The sequence below is a fragment of the Chrysemys picta genome, chromosome 3 (assembly GCF_011386835.1).
Source record: "Chrysemys picta bellii isolate R12L10 chromosome 3, ASM1138683v2, whole genome shotgun sequence".
Taxonomy (NCBI): Eukaryota; Metazoa; Chordata; order Testudines; family Emydidae; genus Chrysemys; species Chrysemys picta.
Genome location: NC_088793.1, coordinates 204,471,722 through 204,494,464, shown reverse-complemented (window position 1 = coordinate 204,494,464; position 22,743 = coordinate 204,471,722). Strand labels below are relative to the sequence as shown.

At 42.6% G+C, this 22,743-nt stretch overlaps 1 protein-coding gene and 1 long non-coding RNA gene across 2 annotated transcripts in view; both read right to left on the bottom strand.

Annotated features, from left to right (window-relative positions):
- LOC112061481 (uncharacterized) overlaps positions 1–5,619 on the bottom strand; it is a 60,078-nt gene extending 54,459 nt beyond the window's left edge. The window contains exons 1-2 of the mRNA XM_065587271.1: positions 5,524–5,619; positions 1,436–1,690 (exon numbers count right to left, since the gene is read on the bottom strand). Of these exons, the coding sequence (XP_065443343.1) occupies positions 1,436–1,690; positions 5,524–5,619 (351 nt within the window). The remainder of the gene's footprint in view (positions 1–1,435; positions 1,691–5,523) is intronic.
- LOC135982574 (uncharacterized) overlaps positions 1–17,621 on the bottom strand; it is a 77,394-nt gene extending 59,773 nt beyond the window's left edge. Inside the window, exon 1 of the long non-coding RNA XR_010599989.1 lies at positions 17,432–17,621. This is a non-coding gene — a long non-coding RNA (uncharacterized LOC135982574). The remainder of the gene's footprint in view (positions 1–17,431) is intronic.
- Between the last annotated feature and the right edge of the window lie 5,122 nt (positions 17,622–22,743).

Genomic DNA, 22,743 nt, shown 5'->3' with positions numbered 1-22,743 from the left:
AGCTTCCCTGATCTTGGAGGAAGGCACAAATGGAAACCATTTGTACCAAATATTGTTTTTAAAGGATACCAGAGATACCTGTCGCATGGTATATCTTACAGCACATCTTTTGGAAACTTCAGCAGTTTAGGGGAAGAAAAAAATATCTTAAAGCAGCTGAAAGAGAAGACTGAGTGCTTATCACCGAGGTGAACTTTCTATAAATATATGGCATTCAAAAGTACAGTACACTATTCAGGTCCTCATGCTTAGATGCTCTTGAGTCCTTCAAAAGCACTTTTTCTTTTACCATGTGACTATTCAGCAGAAGAAAATCAGCCAGTTTACATAACAGCTGTTAGTGCTAGCTTTGACATATTACTCCTAAGCCGTACATCTATAATGGGTTTTTCAAATGTGTTGCCATGTTCAGTTGATTAGTTGTGGGTGATATGAAATGTCAAACTATTAGCCTTGACAACTACTGCCAAGGTTACTATCTTCTGGAAATATCTTTTTAACCATATAACTGTTTGTAAGTGGAAAAGGTGATGCTCAAAATACAAAGAGATAATAAGTATGAATTACCAAACCAAAACCAGAGAAAGCTTTGTTTTCAGTTTCCTTTGTTATGCATGTCTTCGTTAGCCTCTGAAATGATCATGCCCTTGCAGGGTTACGCGCAACAACAATTTAAATTGCAGAACCGTAAAGGAAAAAAAGAAGCTTCTTACCAGCAGTGTTCTACCATCACTTTTAACCTGCAAGGCACTAAGGGACCAATCCTATTAGTGATGCATGGCTCACGTGCGTAGTCTTTTCTATTGGAAGTAGACCCATTCAAGGACACAGGACTACTGCATAAGAAAGAACTACCCACACTGAAAGAAAGAATAGTCTTGTAACGCTGGGACTCAGGGAACCTTGATTCAGTTCCCAGCACTGTCACAGACACCGTGTGTGACTTCAGACAAGGCTTCCTCTGCCTCAGTTCCCTCTATACAATCATACTTGTATAGCCTTGTGTATTTAATAATCATAACCTCTTTTGGGTAGAGGCTGTTTCTTACTATGTGTTTGTACAGCACCTACCACCCTGATCTAGGTAGGCCCTGGAGGCATATCATAACATAAATAAGGTTAGCATTATCAAGCCCTTCATTATTTAATATTCCACTAAAGTCCAAACACCACTCATGATTTACCTTAGGTAACAGATACCTCCCTGCAAACAATAATACCCAGGGGCCTTTGTACATGAGAAATCTATACCCACTTTAAATTCTGCTTCCATTGTGCTGCAGCTGAGAATTGCTGCATCTGCAGGTGCCCATGACCAGTTCTGACATCACAAATATTACACACTACCGATTTCTAATAACAGGTAGCAAAACCACGCAGCCTTTCCAAATACAAATTTTACTCAAGTGTTTTCTTCTGAAGCATTGTTACTTACTAAGCTATGTATGTTTCCTCTCACTCTCTGAATTCTGTAAGACACAGCACATTTGCAAATTTCCCCACCAAAAACGTTACATTTAGCTCCTGGTTTCTTGATATTCCTTCTGATTTCTTGTGAGAATGTTAATTTATCTGAAAAAGATGTTTTTATAGAGCATGCCAGTTCCCCAGCAGGGAATAATCGCTGCGTTCCAGTCTCAGAGTAAGACTCACAGATGTAGAAAAAATTAACAATGATAAGAGCAAGAAACTGTTAATGATCAAAAATGTGCTGCTACAGGTTCAACACCAAAGTCTGAAGGAGATAAGTCTGTATGTATACCAACGCTGGACAAAAAAGTGATTATTCAGCTATTCATGGGAACAGAGCTATTGATTCAAATAACAAAGAACACTATAAACTGCAGTGTTTTTCTCTCCTTTCTCCCCCCCACCCCATCTGGGAAAATTGATTTTCTTAAATTTTCCCTTGAACCTGCAGCAGGGTTTAATCTGAACCTAATGCAGCCTTTTAAAAAACTCCCATAAATTAAAAATATATCTTCTTATTTTGCACATTTTTGTTCCCTGCTGTTAAAGCGAAAGCACAGAGGAATTTGTTTGGCAAAAAGGTGGGGGGAAATGATAATTGCATTTTTTTATTGTACTACAATACAGTATAGGTTTAATTTTTTTTAATAGCCTTTAAACACAAAACAAAAAAAAGCAAAGCACACAGTGTATGATAAGTTCTTTTCTCAAAGGATGGTCACTTTTTAATTGAACTGCAAGGCCTATTTAAATATTGAAATACAGTATTAGAAAAGATAAAAGACATAAGGTAGGGTAGATGATAAAAGGTCTGCCACAAATGATGATGAATTATAAGCAAACACAAAATGAAAGATTGCCAGAGAACCATCTTTTCATCTTACACTCATGTTTTGCCTCAGAAAATGGGGTGGGGAGCAGGACGCTCTACATACACTTCTTCAGAAGTTTGGTGTTCCTCAAACACATGTAAGTCATCACTTTGAATCTGAACACATGAACACTATCTATAAGCAAATACAGCGTGCCAACACCTGGGATGGAAAATTCATTTTTTAAAAAGATGCATTTTGAATTGCATCGATTTCTATAAAAATGGATTATATCTTGGGTGCTAACTAGATCATGAATTTTATGTGAGAATTTGTGCAACAAATAATCTGGTTTAAATTTTATTGGAGTCCAATAAAATGTGTAGAGCTAAGTTAGGCCCCAAGTCAGCAAAACACTTAAGCGTGAATTCAAGTGCTTTGCTAAATAGGAATAGAATTAAGAACACATCAAAATGCTTTGCTGAATTGGGGTCCTATGTGCTTAAATTTAAGAATGTTCTTAAGTGCTTTGCTGAACCTTACTCAAATTTATGGGTTCCAGGTGGATCATGTAAGGGCCAAGGGGAAAATTTGCAAAGTCAAAGACAGGAGTTAGGTGCCTAATAGTTTGGACTAGATTTTGGCTCTGCCCATAATGCAACTTTTAATTGTAATTTTGTAACCAACTAGAGGCACTATCACCCTAACAAGTTACAAGTAACATGCTTCATTCTGGGACAGCTCCTATGCTCCTGAAAATTATCATAGCTAATTTACAGCAGCTGAGGGTCTGCCTCTGTGTCCACATAACAGCTGGCCCAGCTGCATGTGTGCACCCAAATCTACGTTGCTGCTTGTGCCAGTGCATTCTGGACGAATCCATGCAGCTATCCCATAGTGCCTCAGCAGGACAGAGTGCTCTAACAACATCCGCACAGCGCAACAGCAGCGTACGGCCCAACGTGCTGCAAGATGTTCTACCACAAGGAACTGGAAGAAAGGGTGGCAACCTTGCTATGCAAATACGTTGAGGGCTGAACTACAAGTAAAGTGTGCTGGGTCACTTACAGGTGGGCACCTATGTGCCAGACTTCTTGTCTGGCTATGGTGAAACATTGTTAGCGGCCACAGTTACTGAGCTTTTGCCATGGTTTGTGTCTGCAAATCAGGTTTAGTGCCAACCAAGCCATTAACTGGTGACAAAATTAGCTGGGTTTTTTTCCCACACAGCTCAGCTCCACAGTCTAATTGTGCACTCGTTGCTACAGGAGGCCTTTGAGACAAAGAACTTAGCGAGGTTGTAAGAGAGAATGGGCATTGATATGGATAACAGGAATACAGAGGGATAGTAAATCTAAACAAGAGTTTGATAACGGATATAACACCTCATGCTTCAGGGCTTAAGCCGATTTCTATTGTGGGTTAGGGAGAGACTTCTATAGAAGGCAGATTATCCCACATCCACCTACAGTGGGGTTCCTCTGAAGCGTCTGGTACTGGTGACACTCAGAGACAAGATACTCAGATGGAGCTCAAGTCTGACCCAGTCAACAAGACCTATGTTCCTATAAATTAACTTCCCATAAATAAGACAATCTGCTCAGGAGCTCAACATCACCACCTTTCATTTACTTTTCCTTGGGTGGGTCACACCGCCTTTATGGTCTATGGCTCAATTCTGCCAGGTGCTGAGCGCTCTGCCCCGCTCCAGCAAAGCACATTGTGGAGTGCTTAGAGTGTTCCAGGTCCTCCACAATTACCAGAGAGGACCAGGATGTGTGGCAGTGGGGAGCTTAATAAATGTGAGAACTTCCTGGTTGGGACAGTTTACTAGTTGCTGCTTAAAGCATGGCTCGTTATGTGTATGTCCTTGCAATACTTGGGGTCAGCAGTGAGCGAATCCCTCTCTTTAAAGAAGTAGTAAAGGAAAGAAGAGAACCCCAGATTGCCAGGGTGGTGAGTGAGTGGGGAAAGTGGAAAATTAGGAAGGAAAGCTGCAGCAAGGCGGAGTCAGAGCCCTGTATCAATGCAGCAATGGAACCTATAGCACAAATGGCTCTGTTAGAAAAGTTTGATTTTGGCAACTCAGGCAGTGGGCCTTGATAAGAACAAAAGAACGGCCATGCTAGGTCAGACCAATTGTCCATCTAGCCCAGTATCCTGTCTTCCGACAGTGGCCAATGCCAGGTGCTTCAGAGGGAATGAACAGAACAAGTAATCATCAAGTGATCCATCCCCTGTCGCCCATTCCCAGCATCTGACAAACAGAGGCTATGGATACTTCAGAGCATGGTTTTGCATCCTTGCCCATCCTGGCTAGCTGCCATTGATGGACCTATCCTCCATGAACTTATCTAGTTCTTTTTGGAACCCTGCTATAGTCTTGGCCTTCACAACATCCTCTGGCAAAGAGTTCCACAGGTTGACTGTGCATTGTGTGAAGAAATACTTCCTTTTGTTTGTTTTAAACCTGCTGCCTATTAAATGGATGTATCCAGAGAGCTGAGCGATTTCAGAAGGGTTCTGTTTTCTACAGTAAAACCTCAGAGTTAGGAACACCTCAGGAATGAAGGTTGTTTGAAATGCTGAACAGAACACTATGGTTGTTCTTTCAAAAGTTTACCACTGAACATTGACTTAGTAAAGCTTTGAAACTTTACTATTCAGAAGAAAAATGCTGCTTTTAACCATCTTAATTTAAATGAAACAAACACAGAAACAGTTTCCTTACCTTGTCAAATCTTTTTTAAAAAACCTTCCCTTTTTTTAGTAGTTTACTTTTAACAGTACTGTTTTCTTTTTTATTTTAAGTTTTTTGTCTCTGCTGTGCCTGATTGTGTACTTCCGGTTCCAAATGAGGTGTGTGATTGACTGGCCAGTTCATAACTCTGAGGTTCTACTGTATTTGTCTTTAATTTTAATATAGAAACAGACCACTAGCCCTTATTGGAACTATTGGGTTCAAAACCGCTGGATGACTTTCTACTTCAGATTCAAAGATTTTGACCCTGGCTGATACAATTTTCTTTCAACATTGAAAACATACCCGGGAAAGCACCGATAGCAGCAGACACTATCTAGAGTAGCAGTTGAACTGCCACCAATGGAAGAGGAGGCTTTACAGAAAGATGTCGAAGTCTACATTGACCTTGTTGTGGTAGCAATACCAGCATCTGCCAGCCAACTTCAGCAATTTAGAGATGAAAAACTAAAGGATGAACATGCCAGAAACTGACTCAACTTTGTCAAAGAGGGTGTGGTTGAAGACAGCAACTTCCAACAGACCTACTGCCACGTTGGTAGGACTGAAATGAGCTTCACATAGCTGAAGGTCCATTCTTATCACTATGGTACTTCATAAAGAGATGCTATCCAAAATCCAGGCAGGACACGAAGGAGTAAAAAAAATGCAAGACATGAGCACAACAATGTGTATGGTGACCTGGTCTGAACAGGCAAATTCAGACCTTAGTAGAGGGTTGTAAAATATGTAACCAGGGTGGGGAAAGCCAGTCACCAGAACCATTGCTCTCTACAAAGCAATCTGAGAGACCTTGGCAGCTGGCAGCCACAGATCTGTCTTTCTGGAAAGGACATACATTATTGTAATTGATTACTCTGAGATATATAGAGTTGGCTATACTCAGAATTCACTGCCATAGGTCATTCAGAAACTAAAGTCAATATTTGCAAGACATGGAGTTCCTGAAGTCCTCATCTCGGATAATGGGCCTGGATTTACCTCTGCAGCATTCCTACCTTTGATTTTGAAGATCGTACTAGTAGTCCACATTCTCCCTGAGCAATGGGGACAGGGGAGAGAGCAGGGCAGACTTTTAAAAGACTTCTGCAAAAATCAATGGACCCATAAAAAGCACCCCTGGCATATCAATCAACACTGCTTGCTTCTGGACTATCTCCAGCAGAACTTCTGATAGGAAGATGACTAAGGATGACTTCACCTGTGGCACCATTATAGCTTAAATTTAAGTGGGTTCTGCTAGGTGGTGTTTATTGCTGTAGTGTTTCTTTCCCCTGCCCTTCTTTGGTTTCCTTGAGACACTGCTACGTGGGAGATCCCATGAAGGAACAAAACAGGATGTCTGTTGTTTCTTTTGTCTGGTAACTTTCCTTAGCAAGGCTAGATCACACAGGGTGCTGAGCACCTCCTGAGACGTGCTGGATATCATGTCTGTGTGCCTCACAGAAGGCATTCAGCACTTACCAGGATCAAGACCTAAAGCTATTGTGAGCAGGCTAGTGTATTTACTGTAATTGTTGGATTTACAGTTCACGCACACCTTTCTTTGTGGCCCTGCTGTGGAGTATCAGTTTGCATTTTTATAAAGATTTAGTACCACCCTATTTATATTTGATAAACGTTTACATTAATTTTTTGTTCTAATGGAACAGTACATGACCCTCCTATGTTAAATAACAGCTCTTTACAAAACCCACTGCCAGGAGATCTATAAAACCACAGACGAGATATTACCTAAGCAGAAAACTGTCTGCCCACGACATAGACAAAACCAACGTTGTGTGCTCTTGGGAGCCTCCTGCTGATTTTCAACTAATATTGTTAGCTACAAGAACACAGCTGTGTTGATGTCGATGAGACAGGTACATCCACTAGATACATTTGTTCATAACCCATTGAAGCAAACAAATGAAAAAACACATACGGGAAGATTTTTAAAGGCATAAAGGGGTGTCAGGCTCCAAACACCCATTGGGATTGCCCGACCTGCCCTTTGTGCAGGCCTTTAAAAATCTCCCACTTAAGTTCGAGGGAAACAAGTTGTACTCTCATGCCTCAAAGGGTACGTCTGCACCGCAGCTTGGAGATGGCATGATTGCGAGCATGGGTGGAGACATTCCCACCAGCTCTGAACAAGCTAGCGCTCTAGTGTGGCTATTGCGGCACTGAGGGTGGCTTGGACTAGCCGCCCACATCTAAGCCCACCCAACCCTCGGGTCCAAGCTCAGGCAGCTAGCCCAAGATGCCGCCTATGCTGCAAAGTCCACACGGCTATTTTTAGCATGCTAGCTGGAACAGAGCTAGTGCAAGTCTATCTACCCAGGCCAGGAAGCACACCGCCATGCTGCAATGTAGTCATACCCTACAGAGGCTAAAAAAGGCAGCTACAAACAAGGAAATTTTTATTTTGTCTCTTCAAATAGTGTTTTGAATTTGGAAGAGGAAAGAAACAGATACCCAATATTTTGAAAAAGAAAAAGAAAGGTACGCCTGCAAACACTAACTCATGGGAAATGTCTGCTGCACCCGACATTCTAACAGAGGAAACAGGGTGAGATCAGGAAGATGAACCCAACCAACTCTAAGGCCTTGATCCTGCAAACATTTAAGCACATGCATGAGTTTACTCACATGGATAGCCCCATCAAACTCATTTTTCATTAATGATTGGCGTTACAGTAACGCCGACAGGCCCCATCTGAGATCGGAGTCTCCGATCAGTGCCCCGTCCATTGGCTGACACTGCCCTCTCCTTCACTGCATTCCAACTCAGAGGAACAACTCACACGAGTAAAGTTGTTCATTAGTTTAAGTCTCTGCAGGTTGAGGCCTTAGCTTGCACTCTCCTGTACTGGAAGACTCACACTTGTCTGGTCTGTTTCTATCTCTTAATCCTGCAAATACTTATGCACTTGTTTAACTTTGCTTTTGATGGACCACTTGCCATGAGTGAAGTTAAACATGCACATAGTGGGTATGTCTACACTGTAGTTAGACACCTGCTGACTTGGGCCAGCGGGGCTCAGGCTAAGCAGCTGTTTAATTGCAGTGTAGAGTTTCGGGGTTCACGACCCACCCACCTTACAGGGTCCTAGAGCCCAGGCTACACCACAGTTAAACTGCCCAAGCCCCAGGAGCATGAGCCAGTAAGCACGGGCCAGCCGTGGGGTTTTACTTGCAGTGTAGACATGCACAATGTTTGCAGTATTGGGTCCCTTGAATACACTCCTTGAGGCAAGTCTCTCTTTTTACTTTGGGCCAAGCACAGCCAATGCTTAATAATAAATGACAATATTAACAACTAACATTAATCTCGTGTGAGCTGGAAGAAAATACCAGCTCTTTAATCTAGCAGAGGAAGGCATAACAAGAACCTATGGCTGGAAGTTAAAGCCACACGCATTTAAATTAGAAATAAGGCACACATTTTTAACAGTGAGGTGATTAACCACTGGAACAAACTACCCAGGAAAGTGGCGGATTCTCAATCTCTTGATGTCTTCAAATCAGTCTTGGATGCCTGGCTGGAAGAACTATTTTAGTCGAACACAAGTTATTGGTCTAAATACAGGAGTAAAAGGATGAAAAGTGATCTAATGAGCCCTTTTGGCCTTAAAATCTGTTAACCTGATTTTCTTTAAAATATTATAAGCCTGTAGGTAACTTGTTCTTCTGGCAGACTTTTAAGACCAACTTGTGGCATGAGATTTCCCCAGCTGGTTCTTGACGACAGCTTTTAAAATGCAGAAAACTATCACCTGTCACCTCACTTCATTGAGGGGAATTGACTCCAGCAGTGAGGGAGATTTCAGCAATTCTGCCAGCCATTTGGTCTCTAAGTTCACTCCTCCCTTCCTATTCTCACTTGATTTAGTTCCTTTAGGAGTCCTTCTAACCTCACGGCATGGGGGGCCTGTACGGATAATTCTTTCAATCCCATCTTAAGGTGGTAAATTTGCCTTGATCTAAGCAAGGGCTCAAATCAGATGAAAACCATGAAACTACAGCAGAATTGTGGGTTAGCTGGTTTTATACCAGGTGTGAAAAACAAACTCCAAATCTGGAAGAATCCCATATATTGTGTGGTTTTCTGGCTAAATCTAACTTCTCTACGGATACACGCCACGTCTTTTAATCCAACACAAACCCACAGAAAACAGAGACTGGCATGGCAAATACTGAGTCTGGGGTAGAAAACAATACAGAGGACAGAGCTAAAATAACGGGTACAAAGCTGGCTCACAGATGAACACAGGCAAAAGACAAAAATGATGATTCACAGAGAAGATTTTCTACCAGGACACACAGAAGTTACTCATTTATCAACACGTCATTCTGAGGTACATGCTTTTATCCTATTAGTAAGACTGGTGAAAGCTGGGGCAGGACCGCAGAGAAAAACAATACAGCCTTGAGGCCAAATCCTGCTGTTTGTCACGCTTACCCTACTGGTCTCAAATAAGTAGTTACATGAGCAAGGCACAAGTTTGACATTTAGATCTCCAGAAACTGTGTAATAAGGGCTAATATTACACAGGTCAGATTATAACTTCTTTAGTCCATGCTTTGGGCCACCCAATATAAGCCCTCTCCTCACCCTCCCCACCCCACCCCTTCACATGGCAGCTTCTCCAATGAGCTCTGCAACACTGGGGGGGAGGGATAGCTCAGTGGTTTGAGTATTGGCCTGCTAAACCCAGGGTTGTGAGTTCAATCCTTGAGGGGGCCACTTAGGGATCTGGGGCAAAATCAGTACTTGGTCCTGCTAGCAAAGGCAGGGGGCTGGACTTGATGACCTTTCAAGGTCCCTTCCAGTTCTAGGAGATGGGATATCTCCATTAAAAAAAAAAACATGACTAGTGTGGTACTGTACAGTCTCAACATTCCATAGCAACTACCTGATTCCCACAGCCCCCAAGCATCACTGTTTCCTATAGACACAACATGAACAGCATCCAGTTGCTAGTCTCCCAGTTACAGTGTGGTGTCTATGGAAATACGTTGCCTCAAGACCCTACTCTACTGCATTAATCTCTGCAAGCTCCACTCGCCCTTCCAAAATTCACTATTTTGAGACTCTAAATATGTTTTGCATCCACAATTTTTCCTTGTGAAAGATTTCTTTTTTAGACCTTAACTATGGTCCTGAATTTTGCTCATTAAGGGCCGGATCCAAAGCCCCACTGAAGTCCATGGAAAGATTCTGATAGCGATGAATAGATTCTGGAGCAGTGCAATCTCAAGCGGATTCATGTCAGTTTTGATTAAATTGCTCTCCTTTAGCGACCATACACTGCGTTAAAGATCCTTGCTTCGATTATATTCAACATAGGAGTTCTGGTGCCATTTCAAAACGACTTCTCTTTGCAAGCGTTTTATCAATACTTTATAACCGCATATTTAAAACTTCACATTGACATGACAGTGACATGTATTTGTAGAAAGTTCATGGGACGAGAATATCAGGGCTCTCTCATATACTCCACTAATTAACAAATGTCTGTACACCGTCTTAAGTTATCGGGACAGATCCCCAGCTAGTGCAAATGAGCAGAGCTCTGTTAAAGTCAAAGGAGCAATGTAGATTTGCACAAGGTGAGGAGGTGGCTCATGAAGTGCTATATAAATACTAAATAATATTATTCATGATCGGCCTAGAGAGGTTACAAAGGAAGATGTGGCCTTTAGTCCCAAACCAGCAAGTATCAACTTCCTTCATATGCAGACTATATAGTTTATACATTAACATGGCCCCTACACCGTTTTGCTTCTTTAATAGAAATACAAGATGTATTCTCCCCGTATGCTATTTACTCAAGATTACAGATGTTGCTATAACAAAGAGCTAAAGAGAGAAAAACAAAAGGAGAATAGTACTGCCGCTCAGACACTAACGGTTCTATTCTTTCGAAAAGAGCCACTGACTTCCACACCCAGCCCCGCGATTCATTTTAAAATCAGCTGGGCTGTTGAAGGCTGGTGTCCAACTCTGCAGTTGAATGGGCTCACGGAGCAAGGAGCAGAATACAAGCGAGCATCAGCCTTGCAATCTGTCTCTCTGCTGGACCGGACCATTATAAGTCCACAGCAAAAAAACCTAATTGTTCTAAAGCAAGAGGGTAAAGCTCTCAGATGGAAGAGCTAAGACAGGATCCCTCTGCTTATTATGTACCGATCTCCATTGATTAACATCGCTAAGGAATAGGTGGCTTCGTTCATTTACATTATTAGTAGAGCTGGATGGAAAATGCCAAACATTTTTCAGAGAACATTTCTGAATTGTGTTTCCTGCGAATTTTGCGTCAGAATGTCAAGTTTTCAAAACATTTCAACTACTCAATGCGCTGGTTGGTAAACAGCAAAAAGGAGTCAACGTTGTGAAAACTCAAACATTTTCAACCAGCTGTAAGGACTAATTTCAGAAAAAGCATTGTGAGGAAAAGACAGGGAGGATGGACCTGGGTGTGGCCTGGACTGGGAAAACCTGAATTTGATTCCCTGCTCTGCTACAGTCCAACTGTGTAACCTAGGGCAAGTCACTAGGCATGTATCTTCACTGTCGAGGTAACAGGTGATCAGCACCTGGATCATAGTCTAGCCAGGGTGTGAGCAGCCACACTTACACACAAGGTATTGTGTCCTCCCCGGTGCTGTGCTCCCCCATGTGTGCTGCTAAAACTTCTGCAGCCAGATCCCTTGGTTTTGTGCTGCAGTGTGCTGAGCTGCTCTACAATTCGTTCCCAGTGAATTGTGGGAGAACTTGTCTGTCCTTCTGGGCACAGGGGGGAATTGTGGGAAGGCACTGGAGGACTATCAACACTTGAGTGGTTTAACCTGTGTTGCAAAGCGGGCTGGTTACCAGGCTGAGTGAAAGCAGCACTTAAGCTTTACCCTATACCCTAGGATGGGCCAGCTAGCCTGGGGGAGAGATTTGTGTGTATGGATGGGAGGGGGCTTAGGGGCTAACACCTGACTAAGAGCCCAGGTTAACTCTGCAATGAAGACATACCATTAATTTCTCTGTGCCTCAGTTCCCCCATCTCTAAAATGGGGATAATAGCACTTCCCTACCTCACAAGGGTGTGTGCGACTAAATTAATTTAAAAAAAAAAGATTGTGAGGACCATAGGTACTATGGTTATGAGGGCCATATAAATACCTTAGAGAGAAGACTGTATCAAATAAGGACTAGGGTGAGCCAAAGATTTCTAAGTGCTGCCTTCTAAGGACGCTATCCCGCCAGCAGCAGGGCTCAGGGAGGGAGGAGAGGTTAGGGGCAGGGCTTCAATATCCAGCCCTGAAGCCCATAGGGCAGCCCTGTGGAGGCTGGCATAATTCAAACAGACTCCCATGGTTGTCTAAATTATGCCAGGGGGACCAGACCAGCTCCAGATTGGGAGGCACAAAGGTGGCTTAGAGCCACAAAAGTCCTCCTTCCTCCCAGGCTGTGAGTTTAAGAGGCACAGCAAAGAATCTCCCGCTAGACACCCCGGGTATAACCAAGCTCAGCTCCATTGACCTCAGTGCAGTTGTACCCGCTCACACTGGCAGGGAATTTGCCCTGCTGGCTACAGGCCAGGAATGAGCTTTGCAAGAAAAGAAAAAAACAAATTTTCTAGAAATTATAAATATATTTTCTTCGAGCCTAATACCTATTTTGCCAAAATTGTCCAGCACACCATGTATTTGCCTAAAGTCAAAAAGTGAAGGCTGGTGGAAGGAAAGTGATAATGGATCCTATCTGTATTTCAGGGCACCTGGTTGAATGTCAGTTGCAATGCCAGTCCTGTACATTAGGGGTAGGTGGGCGGTACGATGTAGTCCACTACTGACGGCTTGTACTGCTTTGAAAAAGAACAGGCGGAGAGACGATAGTCCTGGAGGTCAGAGCTTTCTCGCAAGGGAGGCAGAATGTAGGTGATGTCCAGTTAACCACAGAGACATCAGAGTCGCAGTTGCAAAAGTGACTAGCAATTTTAGCTGCCTCGATTTCTGGGTACCTGAAACGAGACATCTTAAAGGGGCCTGCTTTTCAGTGGGCTGGCCAAGGACTTTCTGACAATCAGGCCCATTTAAGCGTCTCTCTTTGGGCACCCAAAAATCTCGAGCCCCTTTTGCAAACCTTTGCCCAGGCTTTGCTGGATTAATAAAGACGATGCTACCCTGCTTCGCCGGGCACAATACCAGAGATTTATTGTTGCCCCTTTAATGCAGTTTGTCTGTGTGTGATTTCAGCTGTGATCCTGTAATTAATTCTGTGCAAGAAGATCCCTCTCCCTGCACAGAGACCCACTAATCTCAATGAGGCTGCACACCAGCACAGGGGTCTTTGCACAGGGAGTCAGTTGCAGGATCAGGCCCTTTGCTCGCAAAGCAGCTATCCCAAAAGTACTGTACATGAGTGAAACGGGATTTGGGGGGGCAGGGGCGGGGTTAACTGACCCTTCCGCCACCCCCACCATTTTTTTAAAGTGAACTAAAGTTTAGCTCTGTAACACAACTAGTGGGAAAAGATATTATCATTTGGAACCATGCCCAGAAAAACTCAGCAAAGCTCTTTGAGCTTCTCCATATCTGGTTCACCTGCTCTGTCTCCCTAAAATGATGACCCCTGGTGGTTAAAATGAGTAAAGGCACAGCTGATTTTTCCAACCTCATATAAGGAGGCTGCCAGGGACACAGAATTTAAAGAAAATTCAGGAAAAAAACAACAACAGTGCAACTTAATGTATTTTGACAGCAAAGATGGAGTACAAGAGCACTCCTATTTAGCTTTCCAAATTATTTTTCATGCCTTTTTATTGTCTTGAAGTTATTTTCTGCTTAGAGAAGTACATGACAAAACCCCTAGGGTTGTCTATGAACATTTGGGACCTGAATCCACAAGACTTATGCACGTGATTAAAGTTAAGCATAGGTGTTGTTAAGCATGTGGGTAAGTCTTTGAATATCTGGCCTTTACCTTTCCAATCGTTTTTATGACTCAGCTGTCTTGATTAGACTGGAGCTAAAGCGCTCCATAAAAGTTCATGTAGTTCGGGAGTCTAAAAAAAAGCAATTGGACTCATCTCAGTGTGTATTTGCCATTTTAGATGTGCATCATTTGGTCTTAAGACTATCCGTGCATGCTGCAGAATGGGTCACTGCAGTTACTTTGATACTAAAAAAGTTATTAATTTTTAGAGAACATTCTTTTGTGAGATGCCCATACATATGATTGTTTTAAAAATAGCCCCTTTTTAAATAGAATTGTAAAAGCATATTTGTGCTCTTTTTAATAAATGTCTATGGCCTTGATCCTTGCACAAATGTTTTTGGTGGGGTTTTTTTATTTACTATTTTGTGGGGGAATGTCAATGATCTTCTTGGAGAAGAGACACTCTCTAGCCCCAGTGTACGTGCTCATTCTGAAAGATGAAGACCTTCATTTTACAATTATTCCGAAGGCCCCAATCTTGCAATATGGTCACCAGGGATGATCCCTTATAAACACAGAACCCCACTGAAGTCACTGGGGCTAGGGTCCTTCTAGGGTTAGAACAGGGTGGAAGTTACAGACCTTTGCAAACAAAAGGAACACCAAAGGAATCCACGTAATATTATCACATCCAAACACAATGGGCTGATATTGCTTTGGGAAACCCTGGATACCGCAGCATAATATTTTTTTCTCTGCAAAATACCATCCACTGACAACATACATGGCATCACTACATAATTATCTTCATGTAACAGTCAACTCTGCTTCAATCCAGTTGCTTTCAGAGCTACAGAGGCTTTTGTGAAATTCTAGTTGTCGTGGATGCACAAAGCAGAGAATGAAATAAAAGAAAAATCTGGACTTAGAAAAAGGACAAAACCTATAGGAAGAAGTTGAATGTTAAATAGCTACAAGTGCATAATGAGTGCACTGTGCCTATGCTGACAACACTCTAATCAAATTGTACCTAGTCATGTCTGTATAGATGATGAGCAATATTACCAAATGCTGTTCCTTACAAGGAGGTTTGGGGCTTTAAGGGTTAAATATTGGAAATTTTTGTTAATGACTTCGGTGGAACCAGATTTTTGCTCTAATCCCATATATGTCAGTTTTAGGGTTGCATACACAACAGTAGTCAGAACACTTTAACCTGTCTGGTCATTCAGTGACAGACCTGCGGGTGGCTATATTACAACAGAAAAACTTCAAAAACAGACTCCAACGAGAAACTGCTGAGCTAGAATTGATATGCAAACTAGACACAATCAACTCCGGTTTGAATAAAGACTGGGAATGGCTGAGCCATTACAAACATTGAATCTATCTCGCCTTGTAAGTATTCTCACACTTGTTATCTAACTGTCTGTACTGAGCTAGCTTGATTATCACTTCAAAAGTTTGTTTTCTCTTAATTAATTGGCCTCTCAGAGGTGGTAAGACAACTCCCACCTGTTTATGCTCTCTGTCTGTGTGTGTATATATATCTCCTCAATATATGTTCCATTCTATATGCATCCGAAGAAGTGGGCTGTAGTCCACGAAAGCTTATGCTCTAATAAATTTGTTAGTCTCTAAGGTGCCACAAGTCCTCCTGTTCTTCTTTTTGCGGATACAGACTAACACGGCTGCTACTCTGAAACTTTTCATTGTCTAGATAGAATGTCATGATATACATCACTGTATTCCCAAAATGACCTACCCCATCTCAAGCAGACAGCGTCTCAATGCTAGTGATATTATACATGACATTGGTGTCTAAATTATATCTAAAGAGGCTATAAAGAAAGTGATTTGAATGATCTCTATGCAGAGAGGAAAGAAATGAGGTTATTTGCTAGAGAAGTAGGAAACGGATTCCCTAGCCAAAATTGCCAGTCTCTCACCCAAATCCTAAAGGTGGGGGCTTCTTCATAGCTTAACAGTCTAAGCATGGGGTTAAAAACAGCTATGAGTTCAAAACACAGGCCTAACAAGGTCAGCTTCAGGGATCATCAACTGACTGCTCAGTCTAGAGGAGTCCTTTGGATGAGCCATTCTGCTCTCGATGGATATCAGAAATCACACAGAATTTTAGTAAAATTACAAGGCTGCCCCTGTGTACTTGGCCTAATATCCCCTCTTCCCAGGCATAGCAGATTTCCTGTGGTGCTGCCCACAGACCTGTCCTTGGGAGCAATTTCTCACACTAGCTTCAAAATCCTCTGGACTTTCAAGTAGTGTAGCAGCTGAGGGTGCCCGAGATTCAGCAGCCATATTCCTTGCAACCATTAAAGGAAGTCTGAGTAGAACAGAGGAGAAAAGAAAGACATTAGTTCTTTCTTAGGGCCAGATCCTGCAATTGGATCTGCGCAGGCAAACCATTGCTCCTGCACTAAGCCCTGATTGCGCTCTGCACACGTGGCCCCAGATGCAGGATCAGGCCCTTTCGAGGATCCAGGAAGGCCACATAAAAGGCAGGTGCTGAGTCCATGTTTTGTCCAGAGACTCTTACAGAACAGGGTATATATTAGTCCAGGTTCTCATTTCACTATGGCTCTTTTACACTGTTCTGGCCATGAAAAGTGGACATAAAACCCATGTAAATGACATTTACCAGAATAGTGTAAAGGGTCCTGAGGGCACCTGAAAATTAGACCAATCAGCCTCCCAGTTATAAATCATAATTTAAATACACAGAGATGATTCAATTTTTGTTTTCACAAAGAAACGTAGGGTGAGGTTGGGGAAAAGATTCCCAAAGGGAGGGAAATTTCAAATTCTCCTATTAGTAGGGCAATCACCTGTTCCTTATCTCAAGGCACATTCTTTATTTAGTATCTAATATCCCACATTCAGCAGTGAGTCAATACAGAATAAACTTCATCCTGTTTCTCAGTGGTAATTAAACACTGTGATCCACCTGTTTGATTTTACACTACAAATGAAACACTGATGTGTGAGTGAGGTATCCCTTGAAAATAGTCTTTGTCCTGTATTTTTTCCACACTGATTGTCCTCCTCTCTCTTGGAGAAGCAGGTGGCCTCTCTATTGTGTGATAGGCTGGCACGGTGTGGTACCACACATTATGGAGTCTGTGCAGTGTTTTGGGATCATCATGTGCAGTCAAGGTGAATTGCTCTCCTGTGGCAACGCCTCCCGTTGCCCTTTGCATTGCTGCTGAAATTAAATCCTGAAGATGTTTAACCACCTCCACTCACACAGACATTACAACCTCAGATGGCTGTTTCATCTCACAGATGCAGCCAGAGACACTGGGACTTGAAGTAGCCAAAATGACCAAAGCAGGGCCAGGGCCCATAGCCTTGAATCTCAGAGGAGCCCCCCAAGGTGGTGGTGAATGTTGTAGCAGAGAAGTTGTAGCAGAGGAAACAAAGTTGCAGAGCGAGCTGAGCAGTTTAACTCACCATATTAAATTTGCTTGAGCCCTTCACGGTGGCTGTCCTGTTCCCTGGACTCCCTCCTGTGGCCAGGACGCTGCGCTGGGCCCCAGGGCTCGGTTCGCTCAGTGCAAAGGTCACAGGCGAAGCACGTGTCTTGGCCCTGGCAAGAGGCCCAGGAAAGGGAGGTGCTCTGGAGCAAGCAGCACCACGACAGCTGTAGGAAATAGCTAAAAGACCTGGATGCTGCCGGGTTTTTGTACACAAACTGTATTAACAAAATAGAGAACAAGTCTAACCACTCCTACCGCCTCCAGAAGTTCCACATCCCAACACACCCCAGTGCGAGAGCATGCAAAAACCTGGGTCTGACAACTGGATCTTGCCGACAAATTTTTTAACCCAGGCCCCAAATTCTAATTCCTGAACGGAGAACAAGTGTTGATGCTCCTACTGCACCAATACAATCCAGACCTTGACCCATCCTGGCATGACAGCACCACAGAATCCTGCATCCAGTCAATTTTTGGCCTCCTTTCACAAATTCTAACATATTAATACACAATAAACTTAGCCACTCCTATTTCAGCAAAAAAACCTCTAGATGCTAATGCATCCCAGTATATCAGTCACCACAAAACCCAAATCCAGCACCTGGATCCAACTGGACTGAACAAGTTTTTGCTCCCAAACCCATATGCCACTGCCAAAATAGAGAACAAGTTGAGCCACTCCTGTTGCACCTTTACAGTCCACATGTGATGCGCCCCTGTACAATACTGCTGCAAAATCTCAGATCCCATATCTGGAGTCTGTCAAACGGCAGACACAAATCCAGAAACTGCATAATCAAAGTAGTTGCTTCTACTGTTCCACCCACAAAATATAGATTCCAACACAACCTGGTACAGGGAAGCTGGAAAACTCTTATTTTGGTATCTGAATCCTACTGGACCTGATAATTTTTGACTCCATATTCCATAGTTCAGATACAGGGTTTTAATTCAGGCCCTTCTCTAAAAACTGGAAAGGGAAACATACACAAACACATCCCAAAAGGAGTGCACATGGGCGCTAAGCGTCTTTTAGCAAAGGGTGCTCTAGTCTAATCCACAATTGTTCTAAACCAAGAGGGTAAAGCTCTCAGATGAAAGGGCTAAGACAGGATCCCTCTGCCTATTGTGTACCAGTCTCCAGTGGTTAGCATCGCTAAGGAATTCGTTCATTTACATTATTAGTAGAGCTGGATGGAACATGCTCTGATCACTGTACAGCATGGATCCTACTGTCAAGATCCACACTATATGTCCCCTTTTCTCTCCTTGTCTTTTCTCCTCCTCCATTACCAGTGCTGTTTGCATGAAACCTGCATCCTTGTTCCCCATTGTCAAAACTTGCCTTTCAGATCGGAAGGGTGGACACTGACTCCAGTACTTGCTCTGTTCTACCCACATGCTCAAATCTCCCACTGATGCTGATTGGAAATGTGCACATTTGGGGCAAGCAGCGTATCAGAACTGAGAGCCACCCTTATTGAGAAGAGTAATTTGCTGTTAATGTTAATCTACTCCTGTTTATTTCCCATCTGAGAGTATTAATTCCCTGTGACATCATAGCTGTACCATCAGCAGTAGAGGCTTGTTAGCTCAGGTGAGGAATAAGCAGCAGGAGCACATGAACTCTTAAGGGTCAAAGATCTTGTTTTTATGCAAACATCCACAATTAACAAAGAAAGAGACACAAAGCAGGCAAAAAAACTCCTGATGTGATTATATCACAGTGATTCTCTGTGCTCTTCCCTGGCTCCCCATCCAATTCCAGACCCACTCCCAGGTTCCGATCCTAATCTTTAAAGCCCTCAATGGTCTTGGACCGATCTGTGTTACAGGCTGCCTCTTCAGTCAAACACTGCAGTGGACAGAGCCCAGTGTGTATCTCTCGGAGGCTGGGGGCAGGGCATTGCTAGGGGAAGGTCCTTGGCTACGGAATTCGTTAGCACCAAAGCTCAGGATGCAACAGGGCCTTGATGTTTTAGGTTGGCCCCACTTTTTGCAAAGCCTCCCCTCACCAGTGATGGGGTAAGAATGGCCTGGCAATCTTCCTCATGAAAATACACACTACGTGAAACATCTGAAAAATAAGGGAGGGGTGGAGAAAATGGTCTTTCCTGGACTGAAATCATGCTATTCTTAATTTTGTATCTGGTGCCTAGATGCCCCACTGATGGTTGCATAAGGATGGCACAAATGGATTACATTTGTTTAGATTTTTAGATGAGAACCGTGGCAAATGAGCACGTGTTTCTAAATGGAATGTTTCTTAAAGTGTTTCATGAGGCATCTTTGAGTCTTTAATTCTAATGCAAAATATCAATTTAACTAAGGCACTCTGCAGTATGAGACCAGGTAGTTAGAAATGGGTTGGGTGAATGCTTTTAAATTACTGCCGCTGCTATGAAAAGTTCGTTCTCCGGTAGCTGAAATCATGAAGCTAAATCCTACTATACGAGAGATCTGTGAATACAGTTTAATTTTAAAGGCCAACAACTTGGCCAGTGTGTCTAAGGAGATCTATACCTCTCAGGGAAAATAATTTTAAATGCGAGATTTTTATTTCCTTGTACACACTGCCACCTTGTGGCTGTGGTATCACTAATTTTCTTTAAAAAGGCTTCACAAATCCATCCAAAACAAATACGACTCATTTGGAAATATTTCCAATTCTCTTGATTTAAAACCATCTCTGTAGAAAGGAATAAATATTCATGATATATATTATTTGCATGATGAATGTACAATGTAGCTATAAAGTACAGTAACAACATTCTTCTTCAACATACCATATAGCTGATTACCCTTTACTAGAAATAGGTTAACTACTAAGAAATTATATTAAAGTATTGTTTATGCAACAGGTCACTGTACTTTTTAAGTTTCTTTTACTTGTTTGGTAATTATTGTTTAAGTTCACAGGTACTTTTGCTGCATAATTCTTTGTTTGCAAATAGGGTTAACATTATAGTTTACAGAGTACAGACAAGTATGTAATTCCTCTGTAGCTACTTGGTAATTATTGTGCTGTTATAGCGCAATTAAACATTAAAACAAGGATGCTCTAAATAGCCACCAACAAGTGTAAGATAGAAAAACAGCTTGCAATTAAAATTATAGAGTATTACAGCAGCACCAACTAAAACAGGCAGTTAAGAGACTATCAGCTTTTGTATGATAAATGTAATTCCTGAAGGCTGTATACCTGGGCAGTGTTCTGGCTGATGCTTGGAAATAGATAGAATTTTACAAGTTCTCAAAGTGGATTAACCGTTTTTACTATATCCTCCCATCCGGTCCTTCCTATTCCAAACCATGGAAACAACCATGTTATTTATGCTTTAGAAGCCGCCTACTTAATGATTTAGTATACTCTGTACTGTGGCTTAAATTTTCAGAAATGGCTAGTGATTTTGAGGGCCCCAGTTTTGGGATGCCCAATTTAAGCAATCTTAGAGGGGCCTGATTTGCAAGTGCTCGGCCTTGTCTTAAAATCAGGCCCCTTGAAGGTGTCTCAAGTTAGACACCCCAAAATTGAGGCACCTCAAACCACTAGTCACTTCTGGAACTCTTGATTTGTGTTTAATACCACAGACTCCATGTACTGTATTGGAATATTAAACTATAATAAACTTTTCACCATAGAATCTAGGTGCCACCATGCCATGTATTTTCATGGGACGTTGTACATACTTCATTCGACCCCAGTACTCCACCTGGAATGAGAAGAGTAAGGTAAGTCAACTAGAGAGTGTCTCCCGTCAACCCAGTGCAGTATAGACACCACAGTAAGTCAACCTAAGCTATGTCGACTCCAGCTATGTTATTCATGTAGCTGGACTTGCGTGACTTAGGTTGACTTACCACAGTAGCGTAGACATAGCCTATGTAAAACTCTGGCAGATAGAATCACAGCACTCAGTAGTGTTCTCACTGAGGAAAACTTCAGGAAAACAAAGTAGATCCATCATGGGAGAACTGCAACAGCATAAAACGAGAAATATCTTCAGAAGCACCCCAGAGCAGAGAGATTTAACAATCCATCTTTTGTAGGGCTTTAAAGCCTTTTTGTGGGTACGCTGAAGAATAAAGTAATCAGTCCAATTTAATGTAATGGAATCCCCCAAGGGATCAAAGTCACACCCAGTCACACCAAAATTGCCACGATCAGGCTAACTAATCAATTTGAAACTCATCTGTGTAGCATTCTTCAAATGAAAGAAAAACCACGAGGAAACAGATTGTGATTAAATTAGACGTTAGACTGTAAAGTCTTTGGGGGGAAGGACCATTTTCTTGTTCTCTTTGTACAGCACCTGGCACAATGGGGTCCTGGTCCACAACTGGGGTTCCTAGGTGCTACCACAATGCAAATAATAATAACTGGCGAAAGGCAAGATACTAGGGCTTTGCAGTTTGGTCCAGTGAGTTCTCTTGCTCCCTCTGCAGCTCTGTGGGTGTAATGATTTATACTGATTGTTACTAAGTGTTCTAACTAATGTAATCTTCCATGTCTCCATAAATTGTGGCCGTTTATATGCATGCTTGACTATATACATGTGAGTAGTCCTGTTGACTTCAGAAGGATTATTCACATGCATAAACTTAAGTGTGCAAGTGTTTACAGGATTCTGGGTTATGTAGGGGCTTTATCTGGGGGTAATGTATTAAAGACTTCCAGTGTGTGGATCCTAGTCCTGTATCATATTTGTGTCATTTTATGTAGGGGAAGCACAAGTTGTTTGCCTGAGGGATTTTCAGAAGCACTCAGCATTGGCCTTAGTCTTCTCCTATTGCAGTGAGTGGGAGTTTTACCATTGATTTTAATAGGAGCACACTTGCAGTATTGCCAACTCCTGTGATTTTATCACAACTCTAGCAATTTTGGGGTGGGGTTTAACCTGTCTTGTGAAAACATCATGAAAGGCTGCCAACATATGAATTTTCCCTTATTCAAAATGGCCACCATCTTCTACCACTATCAAGGGGGCTGAAGCTAGCAAGATGGCCACCATTTGCCTACAGTCCATCTACAGGTGGGAGTGTGGGTGGGCAGCCACCTCCCGCTGTTTTCGACGCAATTGAAGCCATATCCACAGGGAGAATGGCTGCCGCTGTGTGGTTCAAGGGGCAGGGCAGGACCCAGGGGCTGCAAGGAGACACTGAAAGGTGGATGGGCGGGGGGGGGGAGAGGGAAGCAGGGGAACGGGTGTTTCGTCCAGAGCAGCAGGAGACAACAGCGGAGGGTGGGTGATGCTGCCCAGTCTTGGGCAGAGAAGTGGAGGGGTA